Below are 25,095 nucleotides of genomic sequence, written 5' to 3' on the forward strand. Positions count from 1 at the left end.
TGCTAGAATTAATAGGAATGACATCGTCGGTGTCAGGAGCAGATGTCAGGGGCAGGTCAGCAATCACTCACCCAGCATCAGTGAAATTAACTCTGTATTCAAAGGAACAAGACAGCTCAGGAGGCCAGGCCTACTGATCACAACAGCTCTTCCCAGCAGATCTTGCCCCAATGAGGCAGTTATGAGGACTGCCTTCCTACAGTTTCCTATGACTCCTCCTCTCCCAGGTCCTTCTCAAGCAATCTGAGACTTTGCCGCCTTGCCTGTCTTTGCTCTGCCCTCTTCATACTTCTTCTGGTTCTGGGAGACCGGGGGGGAGGGGAGCTGGTTGCAGCAGGAAAGGGAGACCCCTTGGCTTCTTCATCTCTGCCTCCACCCTCCGCTTCTGCCAGATTCTGGATTGCTCTCTGCTTCAGCATGTTACCACTCACTAAACTCTCTTACCTCTTCAGCTTCTGATGCCTTCTCCTCCCAATCTGCTCCCTCTGACCACTCATTGTCCCACCACCACTCCCCGGGCTCTGAGCCACCTTCCCTTGGGGGTTCCCCAGCTGGTGCCTCCCACCACTCCTTTGCATTCAGCCAGTCCATGACGCTAATACTGGATCAGTTAGTAGTTGTGGTAGCCAATAGGGCCAGCAGCAGGGTTTTCTGGGCCTTGCAAAATGTGCACTTCTCCCTGACCTTGATTCTTTAGCTCAAAAAGGCCTGCTGTGACTTACTGAAGAGCAGAATCCTGAACTCCTAGGGAGTGATGTATCAGCCCACTTTGATTTTCCACAAAGTACCCAGAACCTCATGTTTTATCCTTTCAAATCACATTTTTAACTTTAGACATTGTGCTCTGCTCCCACACATGTTTGCAAATAGCTGAATGGCCTTGTGTATATATATATCTTTTACAGCAGACAACAGATGTGCCATCTCAAATGCAGTGACGTGTACCAACTGTCTTGCTGTGGGCCCAGAGTGTGCATGGTGTACTCAAGAGGTAAGCTCTCTTCTCCGTATTAGTCATCCTGGTACTTCTTTGTCTGCTTTAGCTGCTTCAATGCAAATGAAATAAGTCTTCAGCTTCTGTGCACATGAAAGGAGTCCCTAGTCAAAAGGGAAAATTCAACAATTGTTGGGGAAGTACAGTAACTGTTAAAAAACTGAACCTTCGTATTTTGATGAGTAACAGGCCCATCGCATGAAAGCAAGAGGGGACCAAAATAAGAAGGGGGGGGCAGTTTATTCCTGTGTACACATTACTGTTTTTTACTTATGTTCATTAAGGCTATATTAATGATGATAATTACAATAATGATGATGATTATTAACCTGCACAAAGCAGTGGTAGGCCAGGTCAGAAGGGAGCTATTTCTGGGGTTGCCAGAGCACACCTTTGTCCTACTGCCTTTCCCTCTTCTTTACCTCTTTGTTTTCATCCTTTGCTTGCTGCTAAGGGGAAACAGACACATTAAGAATGTGGGGTTCTTATTGGTTTAGCCCCCCCCACACACACTTCTAGCTGCTTGTTTGACCTCTGAGGGGGGGGAGCACGAAAAGAGGGCCTTTAAGAAGCAAAACAAAGACTTTCCAGTTGATTTAATTATTTGTTTGTAAGAAAAATAATAGGGAGGCAGAGAAAATTTTGGGGGCCATATATGATTTGCCATACACATGTTGAGATTGGTTTTGAAATACATTCAGCTTTAAAAGAAAAGGGTTGATTGCAGAGTAGAGTGACACTCTTGCATTGTTTTCTACGGCCTTCAACATGCACTTTCTAAGAGCTCCAGCATTCCTCCTCATAGAGACCATATGGATCAGCACAGCCAGTGTGGTGCCTTCCAAATCTTGTGAACTACTGCTCCCGTCAGCCATTGGCTGGGTTGTCTGAGACTGATGAGAGCTGTAGTCTGCAACATTTGGATAGCACAGCATTTGGACAGCGTCCCATTGACAACCTCTGATGTGGATGCATATTCAGCAGGTCACCTGAGTTGATAATTGCTTCTTAAAACCTGTTTAATATTAGTTGGACATTACAAAATGCTTTAAAGAATGATGATTTGTGCCTGAGCAGACCGTATTTTAGTCAGAGTGTGTGGGTCTTGGGCATACACTTCTTAGGCCCTTAGAAACCTGTAGCTGTTCCATATACAGTGGTACCTCAGGTTACATACGCTTCAGGTTACATACGCTTCAGGTTACAGACTCTGCTAACCCAGAAATAGTACCTCAGGTTAAGAACTTTGCTTCAGGATGAGAACAGAAATCGCACGGCAGCAGCGGGAGGCCCCATTAGCTAAAGTGGTGCTTCAGGTTAAGAACAGTTTCAGGTTAAGAATGGACCTCCGGAACGAATTAAGTACGTAACCAGAGGTACCACTGTATTGGTAGAGAGTGGGTGGCAACAACATCCCTACTGACATTGGAATAACAATTTTGTGGCCACAGTTATCAAACATCTTCCACTGCTCCTTGATTATCATTATTATTTTATTCAATCTATATCCCATCTTTCCAAAGGAGCCCAGGACAGCAAATACATCAATAATAACATATTTTTTTAAAAAAAATAATCTGAGAACTGTGAATTTGCTTGCTGTTGAAGCAATTCAGCCTGTGTACAGGTCCAGTGGATAATGCTTTTCTATGGTTCTCAGTTAGGTGGAGATACCTTGTGTCTATTTCTAGACTCTGGGGAGAAATTCAACTGAAATCATGGCAGTTGGGAATGGGGACAGTTCATTCATTCCCGCTGTCACCATGTCCATTACAAGATCTGCACAAGTTTGGGGGTTTTGTGCTCCTGCATTCCATAAATACACACTTTCCCATAAACCTTAACAATTTAAATTTCTAAGAAACATGTTTTCTCTATGTGTAAGGAAGACAAACTTTAGTAAGAGGGCAAACAAAGAAGGTGTGAGCATAGCACATTCTGTCGTATATTAACAAAAGGCATAGTCCTCTTTTATATTTACCTAGGGAAAACTTCATTATGGGGGATTGCTAGGCGTTCCAGATATTGACATGTTTTTCCACGACTCTCTGAATATTATTATCATTATTTACAAACAGCATAAATCTCTGCTACATACACATAAATGTGTCACTTTAAAATTTGTTCTCAGCTAGTCTTAATTGGATTAATTTTTCCAGTATGGCAGTAAGGCAGATTTGATTACACCAAGCCAATCTTTAGTCACTCCCACAAAATGTTTCCAGTTTTTAGTAGTAACCATTCAGGGTACTACTAAGAGAAATGGAACCAATTATTTATCTGTTCCATTTGCATGTGGTTCATCCCAGTCTTCTTTTGGTCTGTGTAGGGTTAACATTGATTCCCTGTGTAGGGAACATACTCTTTAAGACTTTCTCTTGTCTTGTCCTGCCTCTCCATCCATTCCCTCCCTTTTGAATTTCCCCCTTTATGTCTTGCTCCCTTAATGTATTCCAGCAAATAAATCCGAAATGGTTTTTGGCAATAAAAGCAATTCAATTATGTAGCTTTATAGCAAAATGCATTTTCAGATGTCAGAAGTGTTTTCTGTTCAATAAAAAACACTTGTATTGGGCATGCAGTTCTTACTAGATTGTCTTAGGCCACAGGCTAAATGAAAGGCCAATTGTAATTGATGTCAGAGGGTCTGGTACATGCAAACATTTCTGAGATGGAAAAACCGCCATGAAGAATAGAGAGAGAGAAAGAAGTCATAATGAGCTCACTTTTCCTTTTTTGTTATATGAAAACTGCCAAAGCACCCTCCAGAAACCTTTATAGCAATTAGTCCTAACTTCTGTTTTAAATATTTTGTTATAAAAACAAGTGTCCCTTTTTTTGGCACAACTAGGCATAATGCAAAATGTATCCGTAGTTCGTTTTGTTGTTTGTTGGCACTCTTCCCTCGCTGCCGCGGTCCCAGTGGAAATGTCCCTTCTCTGCAACAGCTATTAACCCTGGAAGGACAGTCCACATGAGTGCTTATAGGTGCTTTGCTTTAGGTGCTAATAGCCTGGTCCTATAGCTAATAGGGTTTGGGGGAGCAGTGATGTCCACCAGGTCTGTATCTGGCCAGTAAAATGGAGATTCCCACAGCTGGGAGTAGCCAGTGGGGTAGGGTAGTGGTGCTACTCTGACCTCCTGAAATGGGCATCACTACACCTTAAAAGGAGGAGGAGGAGGAGGTTCAGAGTGATGCAAATCTACTGGCAGGAGCACCAGATTGGTTCTTCTGGTGCACAGTTGCTGTGCCAACCGCCTCACCCCTCCTCCTCTCCCTCTCCTTTCTGCTGAGCTGCTGCAATGCCCGTGCCAGGAAGTATTGCCTACCACTCCTACACACAGCAGCCCACATGAGTCACTTGGCATCATGTCTAGTTTGGACCTGCTATAGCTTCTTTGGGCATACTGGCATGCCTCATTGTTCTTCATTAACTTTTTGGTTACCTGGCTATGCTTGATGATATTTCAGAATATAAACATTTCTTTGTCTCTCCTCTCTAATTTTTTCCTCTCTCTCTCTCTATTTGCCTCTTCTCAAACAGGATTTCATGGCTGGAACAAAACAGAAGGAACGATGTGACATAGTTCTGCACTTAATGAAAAGAGGCTGCAAAGCAGATTTCATAGAAAGTCCCAGTGCTGGTGTAACAATGCCTGCCGGTAATGCTAATGTACAAGTGGCACCAGGAGAAGTTTCAATCCAACTACGTCCAGGTTTGTTTTTTAAAAAGAAAGCATTGTTTTTTTAAAAAATTGAATTGGACACAGTTAAGCAGGCAAGAGAGATAGGGCATTCACACAGAGCCTGGCGTTTGCTTTTTAAATGAGAAAAGATACCTAATTTTGGAGGACTATTAGAGACCCAGTTTTTAAAAGGACTGAAAGCAGTCAGTTCATACTGATTTAAAAAATAACTATTGGATATGCTAATCTTGTGAGCTTTCTATATTTTGTCTAAATTGGCTATGCAGCAGTTTTGGCTCCCGCGATTTTTATGGCCTTGGCATCTGTTTAAATAGCTAATGAGATGGCTTGTCACCATTATCCATTGTCTAATTTCCATTGTCTAACTCCCATTAAAATGTTCATCAAAATTGGATAATTATGAGTGAATAGGTCTGTATTCTGTTACCTCTCATCCCAGCCAAATCCTGTAAATGATACTTTGTATGCTTAGATTGCCTGGTCTCGTTATCACAAATTAAACACAAGCATACCTACTACAGGTGTGGGGGTTTTTTCTGTTTTGGATGAGCTCTTATTCTCCTCACCCTCACTTTTCTCCTGACACACACACACCCCTGGGCTGTGATGCCATTGTGGATTCCACCACCCTTGTTTGTTCATGTCTTCTTGAAATCCAACTTGTTTAGTCAGGTTTTACCTTGAAACCTTGCTCTACAAGATGGTGCAGAGTAGGTTTGCATCTGTGCTTTATTAAAAATTACAAACTGTTTTCGAGTCACTCTGTCCACCTTTGATCTGTGATTAGGTTTTGATCTTCTCTATACAAAATGAAGCTCTGTCTTCCCCATTCGCTCCTATGGGGAATCTTAAAACAGCACCCTACCAGATCTGTGCAGGCTGCAGTCCATTTGGAGCCTATTCACATGAGAATATTTAGAACAGGGTGAAGACACAGAGACACTACCAGTATAACGTTAAGTGACTACATGAAGAATTTTTAAAGTGCATTTTGCTACTCCTCCTTTAAAGAGGAAAGGTAGCTAAGGAACCCAATTCAACCACCACCAAGTTGCTTCCAGTAACACGATCTACGGCTGGTTGCTCCAGTCACATGAACCACATCCTCTATCCATTCAGATGGGGGAATATCTTCACCATTAGTAGCTCTGTGAATCCCTAACTATCCGATCTGTCATTACACTCTTCTGCCGCTTGTACAGCAAGCCCGCTCTGGGCTTAGAGATCTTGTACGGGCATGTGCCTGCATCACAGCAACTTAACTGGAAGTTAACACATCTGCCAGTCACCTGCAACGATGTGACTGAGCCAGCTGCTAATCCTCAGAATTAGAGCAGGATGTATTTACTGAGCATATCCTGGTCTTATTCATGTTAGAGTTGCACAGGTATAAGCCTGGTCCACCACAAACAGTTGTTGTGGTATGTTAATACTGAATAGAGTAGAAGTCATTGTTTATTCATAATGCTGGTGTTCCAGACTCTTGGGGATTTAAAGGGATGGTTTAAATGAAAGGAAACAAAAACTTTATTCACGACAAAAGTATTTTGTGCTGTGGGAGTTGCCTGAAAGTGTGGACTTTGTTTATAATAACATAACTTTGAGTGCGGTGTTAGCGCATTGAACTCCTATTCATTTGAGAACCAGTTAAGGAGAGGCTATGGCAATATTAGCTGCGTATGTGCAGGTGTTTCTTAGTTGGCTATTTGCAGATAGTGCAGACATAGCATAATTGTGTTGATTCAGACTTTGCTATTGTCTGACCTGAGAAGCTGCCCAAACCATTGTGAGAGCTGAGGAAGAACTTCAGGTTGTTATTTCTTCTGCCTCCAGTCTCCTATGCATATTTTGCTCTTCCCAGCCTCACCTCGGCTCATCACCCTGCACTGTATTTGTATGTTATCACCATGACATCGGATCTCCCTGGTGAAATGAGTGGCAGGCAAGATTTAGTTAAGAGTAGATCTGCTGGTGTAGGGGTTGAAAGTTTCCAGAGTGAGCTGTCATGATATGACTTCATAGATCAACTGATCTCTGATATCTTTTCTCTTCCGTGCTCTTGAAAGCTAGCAAAATGTATAATACAGTGCTATCCACTTCCTTGATTGAAAACAGGAATCTTAATGAGGTCAGCTTTATGAGCACAACTGGGAGAGCTTTTTAGTGTTTCTTTGATGCAGATGTCCAGTGTTGTGGAAGATAAGTCGAGTTTATGCTGAACTGGTTTATGCTGAACTGTGTACTAGCACTTGCTCAACTACAGAGCCTTGTCCCCATAGCTGTGCCATGGAACAACAGTCCCTTCTCTGCCCTGCCTCACTTGTTAGAAGCAAGCAGGTGGTCCAAACTATAGCAAAGCTATGAGGTTTTGCTGCCCCCCTTCAAAGTTCACAGTGTTGAGAAAGCCACAGCTTCTATTTGTAATAGATATTTCATGCGGCACAGTTGTCACAAGCATGGAGAAAAAAGTAGAGTAGTTGTGTCTTTGAGAGCAAAGTGTCACATTATGTTAGCAGCATGCCTAATGGCGTTGATACTGGCATTTATAGCAGGAGCTTTTTGTTCCAGAGGAAGACTGTGCTTCCCTCTTGTATTTTCATTGAAGGCCTCGCTAACAAAAACATAAGGAAACTGTGCCGCTGCTACTAGTTGCCCCAGATTTTTGCAGTCCAAATCTCCCATCAAATGTTAATCATTTGGAGGGAGGACCATGGTGCGTACTAGCAATGCAACATCATAGTACTTGCCCCACTCCAATGGCATGTGGCTAGCCTACCCGTGAGAGCTGTGTGTGGACATCTGCAAGAGGGAGCCTATGTACGTTGGCTTCTATGTGATCATGCATGGTTCCTGATTTTTGGAAGTCTATTCATATAGACTTCTCATTTTTGTAGATGTTCATATTCAACACCTGGGCATTGGAGGTGGGGCAGGGGCAGCAATGCAGCCCAACCACTCATATTTGTAAAGCCCCTTTCACATGAGTGATGTGTGAATGGGTCTTCACTTGATTCTGTATCCCTCCAGGTAGGCAAGCAAAACCACTCAAGCCAAGCTAGAGACATGTTGCTGGATTTCATCCACTGCCCTTCTGAAAGACAGCAGAGGCCAGTTGATGAAAGGTTTTCAAACACCATTTCACATTTGCATCCCTCCAAGGAATTCCCCTAAGGAACTTGGTGTATGAAGTTAACCCCCCTCACCCCACACAGTAACTATGTGCTGGAGGTTATGCCAAGAGATAGCCACTTAACCAAAGCCGCTTAATCCTTCAAGGATCTGCATATTCTATGTATCATTGCCATTTTCTTGTTAGCATTGGCAAATGTGGAGGGGAAACATGACCATCCCTTCCATGGAATAGTGTTATGATCAAAGACAATAACAATTCTGCTCATGGAAATGATTTACGCTAAATCAGGCCGAAAGAGAATAGCTGAGACGAAAAGAGCAAGTTACTGGGAAATTTGGTTTGCTTTTCGTTCTCTCCATTCAAGGGGGAGTATCCAGCAGTGACAACAAGCAAGGCTTCTGTCTTATTTTTTATTTATTTTTAATTACTCGAGAAGCTTAGTAATGCTGCTTATCTGCCAAGTTAAACAAGGTTTCAGCCTGAGACATTTGTTTGTTGTGTAATGATTTGTACAGGAAAGACACATAGATACTTCTGGATTGGGTATGGCACCCCTTCCAACTATACCTCCTACAACTAGGACAGCCCTCATTCTGGCATCCAGGGAGTCAGTCATCTTAGTGGCTGCCCTTGTTTGGGAAGTGGGTCTGAAGTCTTTGACTTTTCCAGAGTGCTGTGCATGCTAACAAAGTTCATAAAAATGCGCCCCCTGGGATGCAGGATAAGTGTTCCGTTGCGGAAGAGAATGTGGGGGACTTTCTGGGATTGGCAGTTTGCTTGTCTCATTATGTGGCTACCCAAGTAAAGAGCTGCCACCAGAACGCTGGCTCCTGTCCAGCAGCTGGAGTCCTGAAAGCTGTGAACTGGAGAGTTGGGAAATGCTGATGAGCCTAAACTGGAACGGAACCTAAGTTGTAGCTCCGCTTCCTGAGCAAGGATATCCCATTTACAGAGAAAACAAATGGGTCCATTCAGAAATTGCCAGCCCTGCACTAATGGCTACAATTTGTATGCAAATCAATCCATGTTTTTGAGTCATAGTTTTCTATTACTTTGCATAATTCAAGACTGATTTCGCACCCTGAGAGAAGAGAGGCGGGTACCAAGGTGAATAAAGACCTGAACTTTGTTAATGTTTGCCCTTTGAAGATTTATTAAATCGTTTACTTGAAAACTTTTAATTGCAAACTGAGGCCTGTCCCAGAACACCTGGCAACATGTCTTGTGTCTTGACAGATAACATTAGAAAAATATTGTGATTTCTTTGTTTAGTGAATCCAGTATAAACTAATGGTACCCCTATTTTATTAAGTACTGAAAACCTCTCCATCTCCTAAGTTGTTTCCGTCTCTGGCATTTCCATTGTTACACACACACCCCACACAATTTTTTTTAATTTAATGAACCTCTGGCAAGTCATGCTCTTTATGCTTTACCCTCTTCCCATTCCTGCCTAATTTCTTTCTAGAGGAACATACCCTAGCATTGTGGCTTTGTACTGTGGATCTAACCACATGTATCTTTTTTCTTTATTAAAGATGTATTACACACACATTTATTTATCCGATTTATATCATGCCCTTCCTCTCAAAGGATCCTAGTATGGCAAACACATCAATGAAAAAACGTTTTTTTAAAAAACAACAGTTTAAAACATTCTCTGAACCACTGATCTCAGAGGTGCCAGCAACTGCATTGTTCAGCCATCAGGTGTGCTCTGGTGACTCACTTAGACTGGTAAACAAAAAAATTATTTACAATACTTCCTTGGTTTTTGAACGTCCCCATTGAAGAACGTGTTGTCACCGTTTTGAACACCGTAAACCCAGAAGTAAATGCTTCCATTTTCACACATGCCTCAGAAGTCAAACGGCTTCTGCTAAGTTTTTCTCAGTTTTCTCTATTAAATTTGCAGTCCTCCCTTTGTGCCTTGGTTTTCAAACATTTCAGAACTCGAACGGTCTTCCGGAACGGATTACATTCGAAAACTGAGATACCACTGTATATGCGTTATATGTGTGATATGACATTGTGCCCCACCAGATGGCGAAGTGGAGTCCTGTTTTTCTCTTACCTGTTTTCCCTATTTAGATTTACATTTTAAACTGAAATGCTTCTTTGATGTGTCTAGATCCAGCCTCAGTGTATACACAGAGAGAGTGAACTTGAACTACATACAGGGCATGCTTTGAAATAAACTGCTTAGGGAGAGTACCCTTCTCTGGAGATTTTAGAAGGACCCCTGTACCTCCTGAGGTGATGTGTAGCATTCTGCCAAATAACAAGTGGAGCATAGCTTGAGGCTCTTAACTCATCTAGTGCTCTGGTGCAGTCCTCATCTTCAGAGCAGGAGCTTCAGAGTGGTGAATTCTGCTTCACAAGGCTTCTCGTGTGTACTATTTATTTATCACCAGAAGGAGGAGCACTTGACTCTTGCTGATGGGAAAAATCCAATTGCTAGCATGCAAGGGACCAAAAGGAAACTAACCTATTCTGCTCATCATTGGCAGTAGTTTGGAGAAATGAGGAGACAGAGGGGGAAAGAGAGTTTCCATTGAAATAGAACAGGGCAAAGAGATCTTTGCAGCAAATCGAGCTTGTTTTCTATGCGCCTTGGAGCTCTTAATTCCCCACTTGTAGTGCAAAGCAGAGACATCACCTTACCAACAAAGGTCCGTATAGTTAAAGCTATGGTTTTCCCAGTAGTGATGTATGGAAGTGAGAGCTGGACCATAAAGAAGACTGAGCGCCAAAGAATTGATGCTTTTGAATTATGATGCTGGAGGAGACTCTTGAGAGTCCCATGGACTGCAAGAAGATCAAACCTATCCATTCTAAAGGAAATCAGCCCTGAGTGCTCACTGGAAGGACAAATCCTGAAGCTGAGGCTCCAATACTTTGGCCACCTCATGAGAAGAGAAGACTCCCTGGAAAAGACCCTGATGTTGGGAAAGATTGAGGGCACAAGGAGACGACAGAGGACAAGATGGTTGGATAGTGTTCTCGAAGCTGCCAACATGAGTTTGACCAAACTGCGGGAGGCAGTGGAAGACAGGAGAGCCTGGCGTGCTCTGGTCCATGAGGTCACAAAGAGTCAGACACGACTAAACAACAACAGTGCGGGGCCAAAAACACCCAGCCTACTTATGTAGCCTCATCCACAGGCTGCAAACATGGGGAAAAAATTGGGCGCTTGGGTGTGAGGAGGAAAATCAGAATTCTGTGGACTGGGGCATCCTCAAAGAAGGTGGCAGATTTTCCCACCTTGGTCTCTATGCTTTCTTCCTCCGATCCCTGGTTGCATTCATCGTGACACACACAAACACAGCAAAACAATCAAGGTTATCAATAACACATGGTGGCATACTGAGAGGCAAAAGCAGGCCCCTGTTCACACAGAAGTTGAAAACTAAAACAGACCACGGGCAAGAGCAAGATAGGGAAGGAAGAGACTGGGGAGGAACAAACATAGACCAGTGCATTTATAAACACTTATAATCTGGTTAACCAAAATATGGAAGATTGTAAATATGATTAAAAATTTGATGAGAGCTAGAGAAGGAAGACAACAACCACATAATTGTAGAAAAATTGAGTTATTTGTAATGTATTGGGACAACAAAGTAAACCCATATACATTATTATGCATCATGCAATTTGACTCTCAGATACTTTTTTCTTTCTTTCTGAGTGCATGAGAAATTATTAATTACTATTGCCAATGGGAAATCCTATGTTTCTAATATTTAATAATATTGATGTGGTGTTTTGAAATATTGTTTATTGTTTAAATAAAACATTTCAAAATGTGTATATTAAGGGAAACTGTGTGTTAGTGAAAGTAATGTACAGAAATGTATTATATTGGAAGAAATTGCTTGCAAAAACCTATAGCAGAAATTGCATACAAAAATTTGTCTATCAGCAGATTGACACTAAAACGCACACACACACACACACACACACACACACACATGCATGCACCTGGGATAGTTAAGTAAATAAGCCAAAATAAATGGGATTTAGAAATAAGATATGCTTGCAGAATTTTTTAATGCAACATTAATACTCAGAAATACTTATTACAGTTTTGTTTTTTAACTATCAGGATCTGAAGCAAGTTTTATGTTGAAAGTCCAGCCACTGGAAAAGTACCCGGTCGACCTTTATTATTTGGTTGATGTGTCTGCATCTATGCACAAAAATATAGAAAAATTAAACTCTGTTGGATCTGATTTATCTCAAAAGATGGAAAATATTTCCCTTGATTTGAGACTTGGATATGGATCTTACGTAGATAAGACGGTGTCGCCTTATATTAGCATTCACCCAGGAAGAATTCATAATCAATGCAGGTAAGTAATTTGTAAATCTAACTGGAAGCTCACATGTGTCCTAAACTAAACCATCCTACAGTGTAACCCTGTAACCATGTGTAACCATGTTTACTCAGAAGTAAGTCCTCCTGAATTCAATGGGACTTTCTCCCAGGTAAATAGAATTAGGATTGCATCCTGAATTTAAATCTTTGAGAAGGGCAAGGTGTGAAACAAATGATCTAATATTTCTATTTCATTTTGGTTTATCTGCTGTAAACTGTTGCAGTGCCTGCATAATATTTTGTTACATAACTGTGTTGATGTAACTGGTGTGCTGCTTCCTAATGCTTATAAGGGAAGGCCTATAGGGCAAGGGCACAAGGACCTATAGGGCAAGGTGGGGAAATGCTATCTGTTTTTACTAAAGTTGCTCTGTGAAAACTGACCCATGAGCCACATTAAGTTTTCCAGAATAAATACCGTATTTTTTGCACCATAACACTCACTTTTTTCCTCCTAGAAAGTAAGGGAAAATGTCTGTGCGTGTTATGGAGGGAATGCCTACGGGTGGCATGTCTACGGATTTTCCTCCTCTAAAAACTACGTGCGTGTTATGGTCGGGTGCATGTTATAGAGCGAAAAATACGGTAGTATGCACTAAACAATAAAGATTCTACAAGCACATCTGTCAGAGCTGCTTCCAGATCCTAGCTCACAGAGGATCACGCTAGCCAGCGATCATTAAATAAAAGTCTTTATTGAGTTACAGTTTCCATTCTCAAGCTGCTGCGTGCAACTCTACGTCTCATGGTTAGATCGGCGAAGCTCCATCTGAGTCTCCGCCCCTTGTACACCAACTTAATATCCTAGCCTTGCTCCACCTTTTCCGCCTGACTGTTCTTCTCTGGGTCCCTCTGCCCCCCGGGGTCTCTTCCTTCCGGGATTCCTCTGACGCTGACGCTGACCCCCCTGACTCTTCTCCCTCCTTTCGGCGGGCTTTAGGACCTGGCTCCCTTTCCGGGCTGCCTACTGCGCCACCTTCCTGTGCATTTGAACTTGGCACGCGCGCCCAACCTTCCACCTTCCGTCTGACCGTTTCTTCGCTCCCCGATGGAGGTGTGGCCACTCCTGACTCGTGCCCTCCCCCCTGTTGTGAGCTGCCAGCGCTTGATCCCTGGCGCCCTTCCTCTTCCCTGCTCTCTGGCGGTGACGCTGGTCCTGATTTCCAACTGCTCCCCTCTGAGTCCCCTCTGGCTCTATCTTCCTGGGGTGTCCCCCTAGGCTCCCCCCTTGCCCTGGCCACTGGTGCTCCTTTCTGTGAATCTTCTGATTCACTGGAAAGACTCGGAGATCTCGGGTTGTCGTCATCACTCATCTTTTCTTCTGCCTCCTCTCCCTCGCTCTCTGTTTCCTCCCTTGCCCTTGCCTCTGCTCCTGAACCCCTGACATCCATCCCCCCCTCGAAGCCCCCTCTTCCCCCCTCCCCTCCTTCCGGTGCGGGATCTGGGTGCTGCCGTGTCAGGGGGACGAATGTCGGATACAGTTCGCTTCCCGTGGCGGGCCGCCATCCGAAGTCTTCCGGTTCTTCCTCCCTGCTCTCGTTGACGACGGTCACCTCCGCTTCCATCTCTGTGCCGCCGTGCTCGAAACCCGGGTCGTCCCCGAAAACGTCCATGTCCGTCTCTCCCTCGTTGCCTTCTGGAGACGTTGCTCGTCCTGGACCCTCCAGCCACCTTCTGCGGAACTGCTCCTCTGGTCGATCATCCCACCAATACGAGGGTTCTGAAGCAGATCCCGAGGGTGACCCCTCTGGGGAACGGGCGTCTCGTGTCGGTTCCTCGTCCGAGTCGAACCCCCGGAACGTGCTGGCTGAAAGCGTGGGCGTGAAAAGCCAGTCATCGAAAAAGTCTGCTGGCATTGGCCTATGTGGGAAGAGGGCATGAAACTCTTCTTTGAGCAGAGGTTCGTCTAAAGCGTAGCCCGGCACCCAGCTGTTGGCACTGGCCGGGGTGCCCTCCTTGGCGAGAAGGTATTCCACCCCCTCTTCCCCCCATCTGGAGTCCAAAATCTCCGTGACTTCGTTGATGCGCTCCTCCTGTGCCACTCCCCCTTGCCCGGTTCTCTCTCGGAGCGGACCCGGTGCCGTTCCTGGTTCCTGAAACCTGTGAGGTGCCTTGTAGGGAGTGAGCACCGATCTGTGGAACACCGGATGCATTCTGGAACCCTCCGGAAGAGCCAGCCTGAAAGCCACCGGGTTGACCTGTTCGTCGACTTGGTAGGGCCCCAGTTGTTTATGCCCTAGTTTCTTCTTCGCCAACGACCTGGCCGGCACTGCGTGGGCTGCTAACCAGACCCAGTCTCCCACATGGATCTCTTCGCCAACCCTTCTGTGTTTGTCCGCTTGTACCTTGTATGCGTGTTTAGCCAGCTCCAGGTGCCGCCGCAGCTGATCGTGGACCTCCTGCAACTCCGACGTGAACGCATCTGCTGTCTGCGGCTCCCCCTCCCCCATTCTTTCCAGTCCCAGGAAGGTTCTAGGGTGCCTCCCGTTGTTGGCGAAGAACGGCGTGACCCCCGTGGACACGTGCTTCGTGTTGTTGTAGGCGAACTCGGCGAGAGGCAGGTAATCCACCCACGTCGCAGGCTGTTGATTCGCATAACATCTCAGGTACTGCTGCATGATGGCATTGACCCGCTCCGCTTGCCCGTTGGTCTGCGGGTGTCTAGCCGACGCCAGGTTGATCTTGACGTTCAGGAAGCCCATCAGCCTCTGCCAGAAGTTTGAGATGAACTGTCGCCCTCGGTCGGACAGAATAGACCGCGGCAGACCGTGAACCTTGAACACGTGGTCTATGAACAGTTTGGCAGTTTGTTCCGCCGTGGCCACCTTCGCACACGGAATGAAATGTGCCATCTTGGAGAACAAATCCACCACCACCAGCACAGCCGTCTTGCCCCTCGAGCTGGGCAGATCCGTGACAAAGTCCAGGGCCACTCTCTCCCATGGCTCGAACGGAGTTTGCAGCGGTTCCAGCAGTCCGGCCGGCGGTCTGTGCACTGGTTTGGACCTCTGGCAGGTGTCACACCTCGCCACGTAGTCCGCGACTTCCCCTCTCATTCCGGGCCACCAGAAGTCTCTGGCTACTAATTCCACCGTCTTCTCCTTGCCAAAGTGCCCGGCAGTGGGCGCGTCGTGCAGCTGCTGCAGTACCTTGGCGCGAAGTTCGTCTCCCGGCACGTAGATGGCCCCTTTACGGATGAGCAAACCATCTCGCAGCTGGAACTCGTCGGTCGCTGCCGTGCCCCTGTGCACCTCTGACATCTTTGCTTGCGCGAAGGAGTCATCCTGCAACGCTCGTCGCACCGCATCCAGGTCAACTGTTGCCGCCGCGCACGCCCACACTGTCGGTGCGAAGATGTGCATGGCGGCCGCTGGCGTTGCCTCCTCCAGATACTGTGGCTTACGGGAGAGAGCATCCGCCATGATGTTGGTGTCCCCCGGGACATACTCTATTCGGAAGTCGAAATTCGCAAAGAACTCAGCCCAACGTATCTGCCTCTGGTTCAGGAACTGTGCCGTGCGCCAGTGCTCTAGATTCTTGTGGTCCGTGCAGACCTGCACCGTGTGCTTGGCGCCGATCAGGAAGTGCCTCCACGCTTTGAACGCTGCATGAATGGCCAGCAACTCCCTGTCCCAGATGGTGTAGTTCTGTTCGGACTTGCTGAGCTTCCTTGAGTAAAACGCTCCCGGCCTCCAAACCCCCTGCGGGTCTTTCTGCAGCAGGACTGCTCCCACGGCTCTGTCCGAAGCGTCTGTCTCCACCCTCATCGGCCTGCTGGGGTTGACATGAAGCAGCTGCTCTTCCGACGCGAAGAGACGCTTGAGTGCCTGAAAGGACTGCTCCGCCTGCTCTGTCCAGATGAACTTCTTTTTCTTGGAGCTGAGCGTGTCCGTGATGGCCGCTGTCTGCATCGCAAAGCCTTTGATAAACTTGCGATAGAAGTTCGCGAAGCCGACAAACCGTTGGACCTCCTTCCGGTTGCGTGGGCTTTTCCAATCCAACACTGCTCGGACCTTGGCGCTGTCCATGGCGAGCCCTTTATCAGACAACTTGTAGCCCAGGAAATCCACCTCGGTCACGTCGAATTGGCACTTCTCCAGCTTGGCGTAAAGCCTATGTTGCTGTAGCCTGCTCAGCACTTCCTTGACGTGTCTGTCATGCTCCTGCTGCGATTCCGAAAAGATCAGGATGTCATCCAAGAAACAGACGCACGTCTTGTAGAGGAGCCCCGCCAACACGTGATGCATGAAAGCTTGAAAAACGTGGGAGCCATTTTGCAATCCAAAAGGCATAACTCTATATTCGTAGGTGCCCAGGGGCGTGAACATGGCTGTCTTCCACTCATCTCCCTCCCGCATGCGAATGAGGTTGTATGCCCCTCGCAGGTCCAACTTGGTGAACACTCTGCCCTTCCGTACCTTTGCGAGGAGGTCGTCGATTCGGGGCATGGGGAAGTCCGATGGCTTGGTCACACTGTTCAAAATGCGAAAGTCCACTACAAGTCTTTTTTGGGGCGTGTCCCGCTTCTTAACAAAGAATACCGGACTGCCCCCCGCTGCCTTGGACTCTCGGATGAAACCGCGCTCCAAATTATGATCTATGAACTCTTTGAGTTCCTGCAGTTCGTCCTCAGACATGGAATACAGCTTCCCTTTGGGCAGCGCCGCCCCCGGCAGCAGGTCAATTTTGCAGTCATATGGTCTGTGGGGGGGTAGCCTGTCTGCCTCTTTCTCGCAGAAAACCTCCAAAAATTCTGCGTACTTGTGGGGAACCGCTTGCAGCGTGCCTAGCTGCAGCTGTGACTCCTCTTCCCCTCCTTCTTGCCTGGGCACGATGCAGTGTTCAGCGCAAAAGGAAGAGCCGAAGGTCAGCTGCCTCTGGTACCAAGCCAGCGTCGGGCTGTGCTTGTCCAGCCAACTCATGCCCAATACAATGGGCGTGTCCGATAGTTGAGTGACATTGAAGCTGATGATTTCCCTGTGATTCCCAAGTCGCATCACCATTGGTGGCGTCTGCTTCACCACTTGCCCCCCTAGCAGCTCCCTGCCATCCACCGTGACAACCTGCAGGGGCAGCGTGGCAGGCAGCAACTGTATAGCGTGCCGGTCGACAAAGTCCTGCCCTATAAAGTCCGCATTGCTTCCGGAGTCAATGGTGATTGGCACGTCCATGGTGATTCCATTGGGCAGCTGGAGCGACGCGGTGAGCTTCACTACCGGTTTGGGCGGGAGGGGGTCCATGGGCTGTAAAATCTCTGGGGACTGCTTCACTGACACGTCTGGTTGGGCCCCAGTGCCTCTTCCTCCAACCAGACTCCTTCGTTTCCCTGCTGTGGTTGTCCTTGCTGCGTTGCTGCAGTTACCATTGCTGAGGCTGCAGTGTGCTTGTGGAGCCTCTGGGGACACTCTTTCGCCATATGCTGTGGATCATCGCAGATGTAACACTTCCTGTTCCCTCTAGGAGGCTTCGCTTTCACTGCTGCCGGTGCTAGGGCTCTGGCTGCTGACTGAGCCCTTGCACCTCCAACCTCCATAGGTTCCGCTCCTCCTCCTGGCGGAGGCGTGGATTGCGCACGCGCTGCTTCTCTGGGAAGGAAGGAGGAGCCCCTGGCTGGTTCGCGCCCTCCACGCCCTTCGTCCCTGCTCCACGGACGTCCTTCCAGCCGCACCCCCACCGCCAGCGCCCTCTGAACGATCTCCTGCGTGGTCCGGGGTCTCTCCCCCCTCGCAATTTCATCTTTAACCGAGCCGTGCAATCCCTCCCAAAACAGGTCTCTTACAGGAGCCGAATCTCTGTCCCATTCCAGGGCACTGACCAAAGCGAAAAAGCAGGCATGGTACTGCCTTACGCTGGCCCTCCCTTGCTTCAGTCCAAGTATCTCCTGCCGAGCAAGATCCACGTCAATGCTTGATAAAAAGCACCCATCCATCGCTTTAATAAAGGCATCCGCATTTTGGAGCGCCGGATCCTTATCTCTCCACAAATTGCGCAGCCATGCTTTAGCATCTCCATGCAAATGGGACATGATGAATCCCACCTTCTCTTGCTCATCTCTAAAGTCTTTGTTCAGCAGTTGCAGTGCACACATTACATCTGCTCTAAAGTTGGGGTACTGTTGCAAATTCCCATCGAAGTGAGAGACCAGACCGCCTGTTCGTCTCCCCAACCCAATCCCCTCCGGTTTGGGTGTCAGTTGCCCTTGCTTCGTAAGCACTTCCAACGTGACCTGGAGATCCCTGTAGGCGGCAGCTGCGTCCTCCTCTCTCTTCCTGGATGCAAGAGCCTCGGCATTCAGTCGTGTCACTGCTTCTCTGAGTTCCACTATCTGCTGTTCGGCCGTCATGTTGTCTGCCGTTCGTGAGCTCGCTAGTAGGCACCCGCTTTCTCTCCTCTCCGCGAGGACGTAGATGCCCACAATCTAGGGATGGAGCTTACTGTCAGAGCTGCTTCCAGATCCTAGCTCACAGAGGATCACGCTAGCCAGCGATCATTAAATAAAAGTCTTTATTGAGTTACAGTTTCCATTCTCAAGCTGCTGCGTGCAACTCTACGTCTCATGGTTAGATCGGCGTAGCTCCATCTGAGTCTCCGCCCCTTGTACACCAACTTAATATCCTAGCCTTGCTCCACCTTTTCCGCCTGACTGTTCTTCTCTGGGTCCCTCTGCCCCCCGGGGTCTCTTCCTTCCGGGATTCCTCTGACGCTGACGCTGACCCCCCTGACTCTTCTCCCTCCTTTCGGCGGGCTTTAGGACCTGGCTCCCTTTCCGGGCTGCCTACTGCGCCACCTTCCTGTGCATTTGAACTTGGCACGCGCGCCCAACCTTCCACCTTCCGTCTGACCGTTTCTTCGCTCCCCGATGGAGGTGTGGCCACTCCTGACTCGTGCCCTCCCCCCTGTTGTGAGCTGCCAGCGCTTGATCCCTGGCGCCCTTCCTCTTCCCTGCTCTCTGGCGGTGACGCTGGTCCTGATTTCCAACTGCTCCCCTCTGAGTCCCCTCTGGCTCTATCTTCCTGGGGTGTCCCCCTAGGCTCCCCCCTTGCCCTGGCCACTGGTGCTCCTTTCTGTGAATCTTCTGATTCACTGGAAAGACTCGGAGATCTCGGGTTGTCGTCATCACTCATCTTTTCTTCTGCCTCCTCTCCCTCGCTCTCTGTTTCCTCCCTTGCCCTTGCCTCTGCTCCTGAACCCCTGACAACATCTTATATACATGACTTGAGTTTGCTTTCCTGTGTTGTTATAACTGGGAGCAGAGGGCACAGGAGCTTAATTTGTGTCATTTTCTATAAACTTATCCTAAAATGTATAGCAACTTTTTGTTGCTGATGACTTGACTGGGGTTTGCTTGTGGGGCAGGGAGAAAGGAGATGAAGTAAGTTGCACCTGCCGAGGGAGGTTGCAGATGTTTTCCCTCTTCCCTGCTTCTCATAGCATTCTTCATATTTGGCACAGTTCCCTATGGGTTGGATCCAATGTTAGCCATCCTTCGAGAAAACTCATTGAAATTAATGGACATGACTATCTTAAGCTCCTTTAATTTAAGTGGATCTGTTCTGAGTTTAACTGAGTTGGAAATAACCAGACAGAGAGCCTTCTTGGTGGTAGTGCCCTCCCTGTGGAACGCCCTCCCATCAGATGTCAAGGAAATAAAGAACTACACAACTTTTAGGTGACATCTGAAGGCAGTCCTGTATCGGGAAGTTGTTAATGTTTGACACTCTCTCTCTCTCTCTCTCTCTCTCTATATATATATATATGTATATATACACACAAGCCACCCAGAGTGGCTGGGGAAACCCAGCAGGATGGGTGGGGAATAATAATAATAATAATAATAATGGCAAAAAGTTTTGGCAGATTAAGAAGGAAAAGCTTCAGGTTGGTTAGATCTGTCATTTCTCTGTCTTGTTTATTTTTCTTTGTGGTGGTGAAAGGGGAAAGGCTTTTTATTCCGGTCTTTCAACCTCCTCCCTTACTTTCCATACATTATATGGAATCATATAATGTCATACCACATAGTTTAAGGATGGTGAAACCTATGACCCTCCAGATATTGGGCTCCAGTCCCATCAGCTCCAGCCATCATGGCCAGTGGTCAGGAATGGTGAGGGCTGGAGACCCATAGCATCTGGAGGGCCACACATTCCCCACACCTGACATAGTTCATCAGCACTTACTCCCTTTTTGTAATAACATGGATTTGTGTTTAGTGTGTCTATATTTATAGACAGCCAGAAATGATGTGCGAGCATTGTGTCGCTATAGCCAACTATTAACCTAGAACTAATTTCCAAGCAGAATTTTAATAGAATTTCACTTTTCATCTTTTTGCCAAACAGCGATTATGATCTCGATTGTATGCCTCCTCATGGCTATATCCATGTCTTATCGTTGACTGACAAAATAGCAGAATTCAGAAGTGCAATTAGCAAGCAGAAAATCTCTGGGAATATTGACACACCTGAAGGAGGCTTTGATGCTATGCTTCAAGCAGCTGTGTGCCAGGTAAGAGGCAGCCAATAAACCAGCAAAGGATCTGCCTTTTATCCTAATGTTTGATAGTTGATCTAATCCCATGGTTCTCCAGTGCTGTCTGAATATTGTAGCTTTTCACAGAACCAAAGGCAGTTGCGGAGACCTTCCATTGCTTGTGGTGCTCATGTTGACCTTTTCTCTCCACGTCCATCATCGTCCCTGCTCAAAAGTGCTTTTGCAGATATTTTTAGGGCTTCAAGTTGTGGTTTGAAAAAGCCAGGCCAGTTCCCAGCAGGTACCATATATGTGTGTTGGTATAAGAGTCTTGGGTAGTTATTGCTGTTCTTGAAGAGTCACAGCCAGATCTAGAGCAGTTGGGCAACTATGCTTCCATTTGCTTAAAAACCACAAATGCTTTATTTCATTTTCAGTATTAAAGCAATTCTTAAAATAGTAAACCGGGGGTGGCCAAAGTGGGGCCCTCCAGATGTGGTCCGGAACTGCAGTTCCCATCAGCTGCAGCCAGCACGGCCATAGCAAGGCATGCTGGGAGTTGTAGTGCTAGAACATCTCAAGGGCACAACATTGGCCACCCCTGCAGTAGATTAAAAAGTGAACCTTTGGATACCTGTTGTGTTTCAGGCACTTTAAATCAAATAGAGCCTACAAACCAGTGCAGTACCTTTTAACTAATGCTTCTGTCTTCTTCATTTGCTTTCACCCCGTTAGCTTGGTTATTTTTTTCCCTTCCTTCCCTTAGAGCCATATTGGTTGGCGCAAAGAAGCCAAGCGCCTGCTTCTCATGATGACGGATCAGACCTCTCACCTGGCGCTTGACAGTAAATTAGCAGGGATAGTAATCCCTAATGATGGAAACTGCCATTTGAAAGATAATGTGTACGTCAAAGCGACCAGTATGGTAAGGTATATGTCGTATACAGCATTGGCTTTGAACAGTGGTTTCCCCAAGCGTTAGAAGGGTCTCTGTAATGATATGCTCCTGCTGGAGAGGCATGAACTTCAGCTAGAACCAGCTCACTCAACTGGTTTCAGCCTCCCAGTCAGTACAGTGTGAGTAGCTTTTTTTCTTCACCACCCCACCTCTTATTGAGGTCTTTTCTTCCCTGCTTACATTATATGCTGTTCCAGATAGCCAGGAGTGGTAGAGGATGTCTCCTGCTCAAGGTACACTGACACGTTCTGTTGCAAGAATTAAACACTATATTCGTTGTGAAGGCCTGGGATCACTTGGGGGGAGATTGGAGTAAGCTAGGTATTTTACATTGCAAACCGAGTCTAGAGAAAATGACAAGTTTATGCTAGGGATGAGCGACCTGAGCAACACAAACTAAAGAGTGCAGCTCCTTTTCTTCTGCATGCTGAAAGCTCCCATTATAGCATCTGATCAGCCTGTAGGTAGAGTTGAATTTTGGTTAATCTTCGTGGATACCCAATAAGTGGTGGGAGATACGAACCCATACTGAGACCAGGCTCACATGCAGGGTGAAGGAAAGAGAAAAGTTGTGGACAGAAAAGGGAAGGGAAGTGTGTGTGTGTTTTTCCACTTAGCACACCTGCAGTGCTGCGCCTCAACACAGAGAAGTGTAGCTCCTTTTGTTCGCTTGCCGCTCTGTACTTTTGAACCCAGTGCGTTGGTGAAAAGGCGCTCACACGGCTACTGTCATGAGCTTCCCTTTTCTCTAAGGAAACACACTGCCAAGATAGCAGAACCCTGCTAACTGCCCTGAATTAGTTTTAATGAAAAGGTATGCCTGTTCTAGCAGTTCGAAAGGACGTCAAAGTGCAAGTAGATAAATAGGTACCGCTCCGGCAGGAAGGTAAACGGCATTTCTGTGCACTGCTCTGGTTCACCAGAAGCGGCTTAGTCATGCTGGCCACATGACCCAGAAGCTGTACACCGGCTCCCTTGGCCAGTAAAGCGAGATGAGCACCGCAACCCCAGAGTCGTCCGTGACTGGACCTAATGGTCAGAGGTCCCTTATGCCTGTTCTATTAATAACAGAATGTTGTCAAGTGCATGTATCACAGATATATGCACTGCAGGGAGCTGATACTTGCCGCTGATACATTGCATGTGACTCGACCATAAGTCCATTCATCCAGACTGCGCCTGACTCATTTACTTGGTCATCTTTCAGCTTCTTTCTCTTTCTTCTTTCCCCTTTTATTTGGGAGTGGGGTGGTTTGCTCTGCAGATATGCTAAGACGGGAAATAGCATGTGGTGTTTCAGTCACTCGTGTTCATATGATGAGTCAGGACCCACAACAGTCACCACCTGACCTTAATTGGGTTGCAGCAGCCCTGCTAGCACTATTTTTTATTTAGGGTATTTTTTAGGAAGAGTAGGAGACAGGGCAAGAATTAAAATGGATGCATAGTTTAAAAACACATTCAGGCTAAAGGTGGGTTCTGATAATCAAACAGCTGAAGGCTACTGACCTAGCTTGCATACATGCTGACAGTTTCATTTAGTTAAGAATATCAAGTGATAACTGCTGTTGCCATCTGATGAATGTAATATATATACTTGTCCTAAGGCTTGTTTCACTACAAGCATTCAGGGATTTATGACAGAAGAACAGTCATGTATGTAAGGTTTCTTATTAATTTCACACTCATAGCATTCCTTTAGACCATATTAAACTACAAATGCCACACTATGTATCTCCTTTTTTTGTTTTCAGGAGCATCCATCACTAGGCCAGCTTTCTGAAAAACTCATAGACAACAACATTAATGTAATTTTTGCAGTCCAAGGGAGCCAATTTCACTGGTATAAGGTATTTTTAAACGTCAGAATTTCACAAGTTTTAAGATAATAATCACAGATGCCTTTTAACTGTAACATTGCTTTTCTGTAGGACCTATTGCCTCTTCTGCCGGGAACTACTGCAAGACAGATAGAATCTCAAGCAGTGAATCTCAGTGACTTGGTGGTAGAAGCCTACAAGGTATATGCTTTGTGATGAATGCATTTTTCATTAATGTTGGTTTGGGGGAAGCAGCTGTTAAAATAAATATTCTGTGAGCTCCAGGAACAGGTGCAAAAAGCAAGATAGTCAAGGAGTGCCTGCATACCTATAAATATATACAGTGGTACCTCGGGTTAAGTACTTAATTCGTTCCAGAGGTCCGTTCTTAACCTGAAACTGTTCTTTACCTGAAGCACCACTTTAGCTAATGGGGCCTTCTGCTGCTGCCGCGCCGCCAGAGCACAATTTCTGTTCTCATCCTGAAGCAAAGTTCTTAACCTGAGGTACTATTTCTGGGCTAGCGGAGTCTGTAACCTGAAGCGTATGTAACCCGAGGTACCACTGTATAGCACTGTTCTCATATAATATTACATAGAACAGTAAAATATTATGGAGAAAACTATTAGATCTGTTAAAACCAATACCACAGTGTAAAATAATTATGGCCTGAGGTTAAACTTTTCTAGGATAAACACTCTCCTAATCTTCAGAGATCATATTGTAATCTTTATTATAATTATAATCTTTGAGGAATAAGAAGGAATAAGTTGCTGGGAAATATTGATGATTATGATAATAATACAGAGACGCAAAGAACAAGCAGTCCATAAGAACACTGGAGGTCAGTAGCAAAGCAGCCAATCACCAGAATTCAAAGCTAAAAGCCCATATGGAAGGTGGTGGAACATCAGCTTTGCATGCAGAAGGTTCTAGGTTCAGTACCTAGCATCCTCAGGTGGGGTCTTCTGCCTGTAGCCTGGGAGAGCTGCTGCTGCCAGGCACCTTGGGCAGTACTGCGCTAGGTAGCCCAACTGTCTGAGGCAGCTTCCTGTGTTCTAAACTCCCCTCCCCTCCTTCCTTTAGGTTAATCATAACTATCTAATCTACAAAATGTCCCAAAGTCCCATTCTACCAAATTTGCTGTGGTGAGGTCTGTGGTTGGTTCACAGACTGTCCACAGAGATAAGAATGGAGCAAAAAGAAAAGAAACTAAAAAAAAAAAAGCGAGCCTCTGTCAAGCTTGGGTCAGAAGGAAATCTTCCTTTACTAGCAGCACATAGCTTTACCCAAGAAAATCACTTAAGAGTGGAAACTAAAGGCTAGCTGCCAAAAAAACCCACATACCTTCTCTTTACTTCTGGGGAAAATCAAGCTAGTGTACAGTTATCAAGAAAATATGCCACTAGGACAGGGTGAGAAAGATCGGGGACGGGGAATAGCCAGTGTGGTGCCTTCAGTATGTTCAACAACATTTTCAACAACTACAGCTTCCTTCAATCCCAGCCAGTATAGCCAATGGTCAGGGTAGATGGGAGATGTAGTCCAACGACATCTAAGGGTACCATGTTGGTGACTTTCTGTACTAGAAATGTTCCCATGCACCAATTGGATATACAATATATCTTCACT

The 25,095-nt window shown here is 46.2% G+C and overlaps 1 protein-coding gene and 1 long non-coding RNA gene across 3 annotated transcripts in view; one reads left to right on the forward strand and one right to left on the reverse strand.

Moving 5' to 3' along the window:
- The window catches only part of ITGB8 (integrin subunit beta 8), a 52,521-nt gene that overhangs the window by 14,523 nt on the left and 12,903 nt on the right, over positions 1 to 25,095 (forward strand). For both annotated transcript variants that reach the window (XM_080974748.1, XM_080974747.1), the window contains exons 2-8: positions 906 to 991; positions 4,540 to 4,711; positions 11,944 to 12,190; positions 20,556 to 20,721; positions 21,452 to 21,610; positions 23,398 to 23,493; positions 23,575 to 23,664. In XM_080974748.1, coding sequence (XP_080830874.1) covers positions 906 to 991; positions 4,540 to 4,711; positions 11,944 to 12,190; positions 20,556 to 20,721; positions 21,452 to 21,610; positions 23,398 to 23,493; positions 23,575 to 23,664 — 1,016 coding nt within the window. The remainder of the gene's footprint in view (positions 1 to 905; positions 992 to 4,539; positions 4,712 to 11,943; positions 12,191 to 20,555; positions 20,722 to 21,451; positions 21,611 to 23,397; positions 23,494 to 23,574; positions 23,665 to 25,095) is intronic.
- On the reverse strand, positions 963 to 11,934 carry LOC308459572. The gene is made up of 3 exons (XR_013978170.1): positions 5,992 to 11,934; positions 4,442 to 4,549; positions 963 to 1,098 (listed from the first exon to the last, which is right to left on the reverse strand). It is a non-coding gene; the product is annotated as an uncharacterized lncRNA (long non-coding RNA).

The sequence above is a fragment of the Podarcis pityusensis genome, assembly GCF_964106645.2.
Source record: "Podarcis pityusensis genome assembly, chromosome: 12".
NCBI lineage: Eukaryota > Metazoa > Chordata > Lepidosauria > Squamata > Lacertidae > Podarcis > Podarcis pityusensis.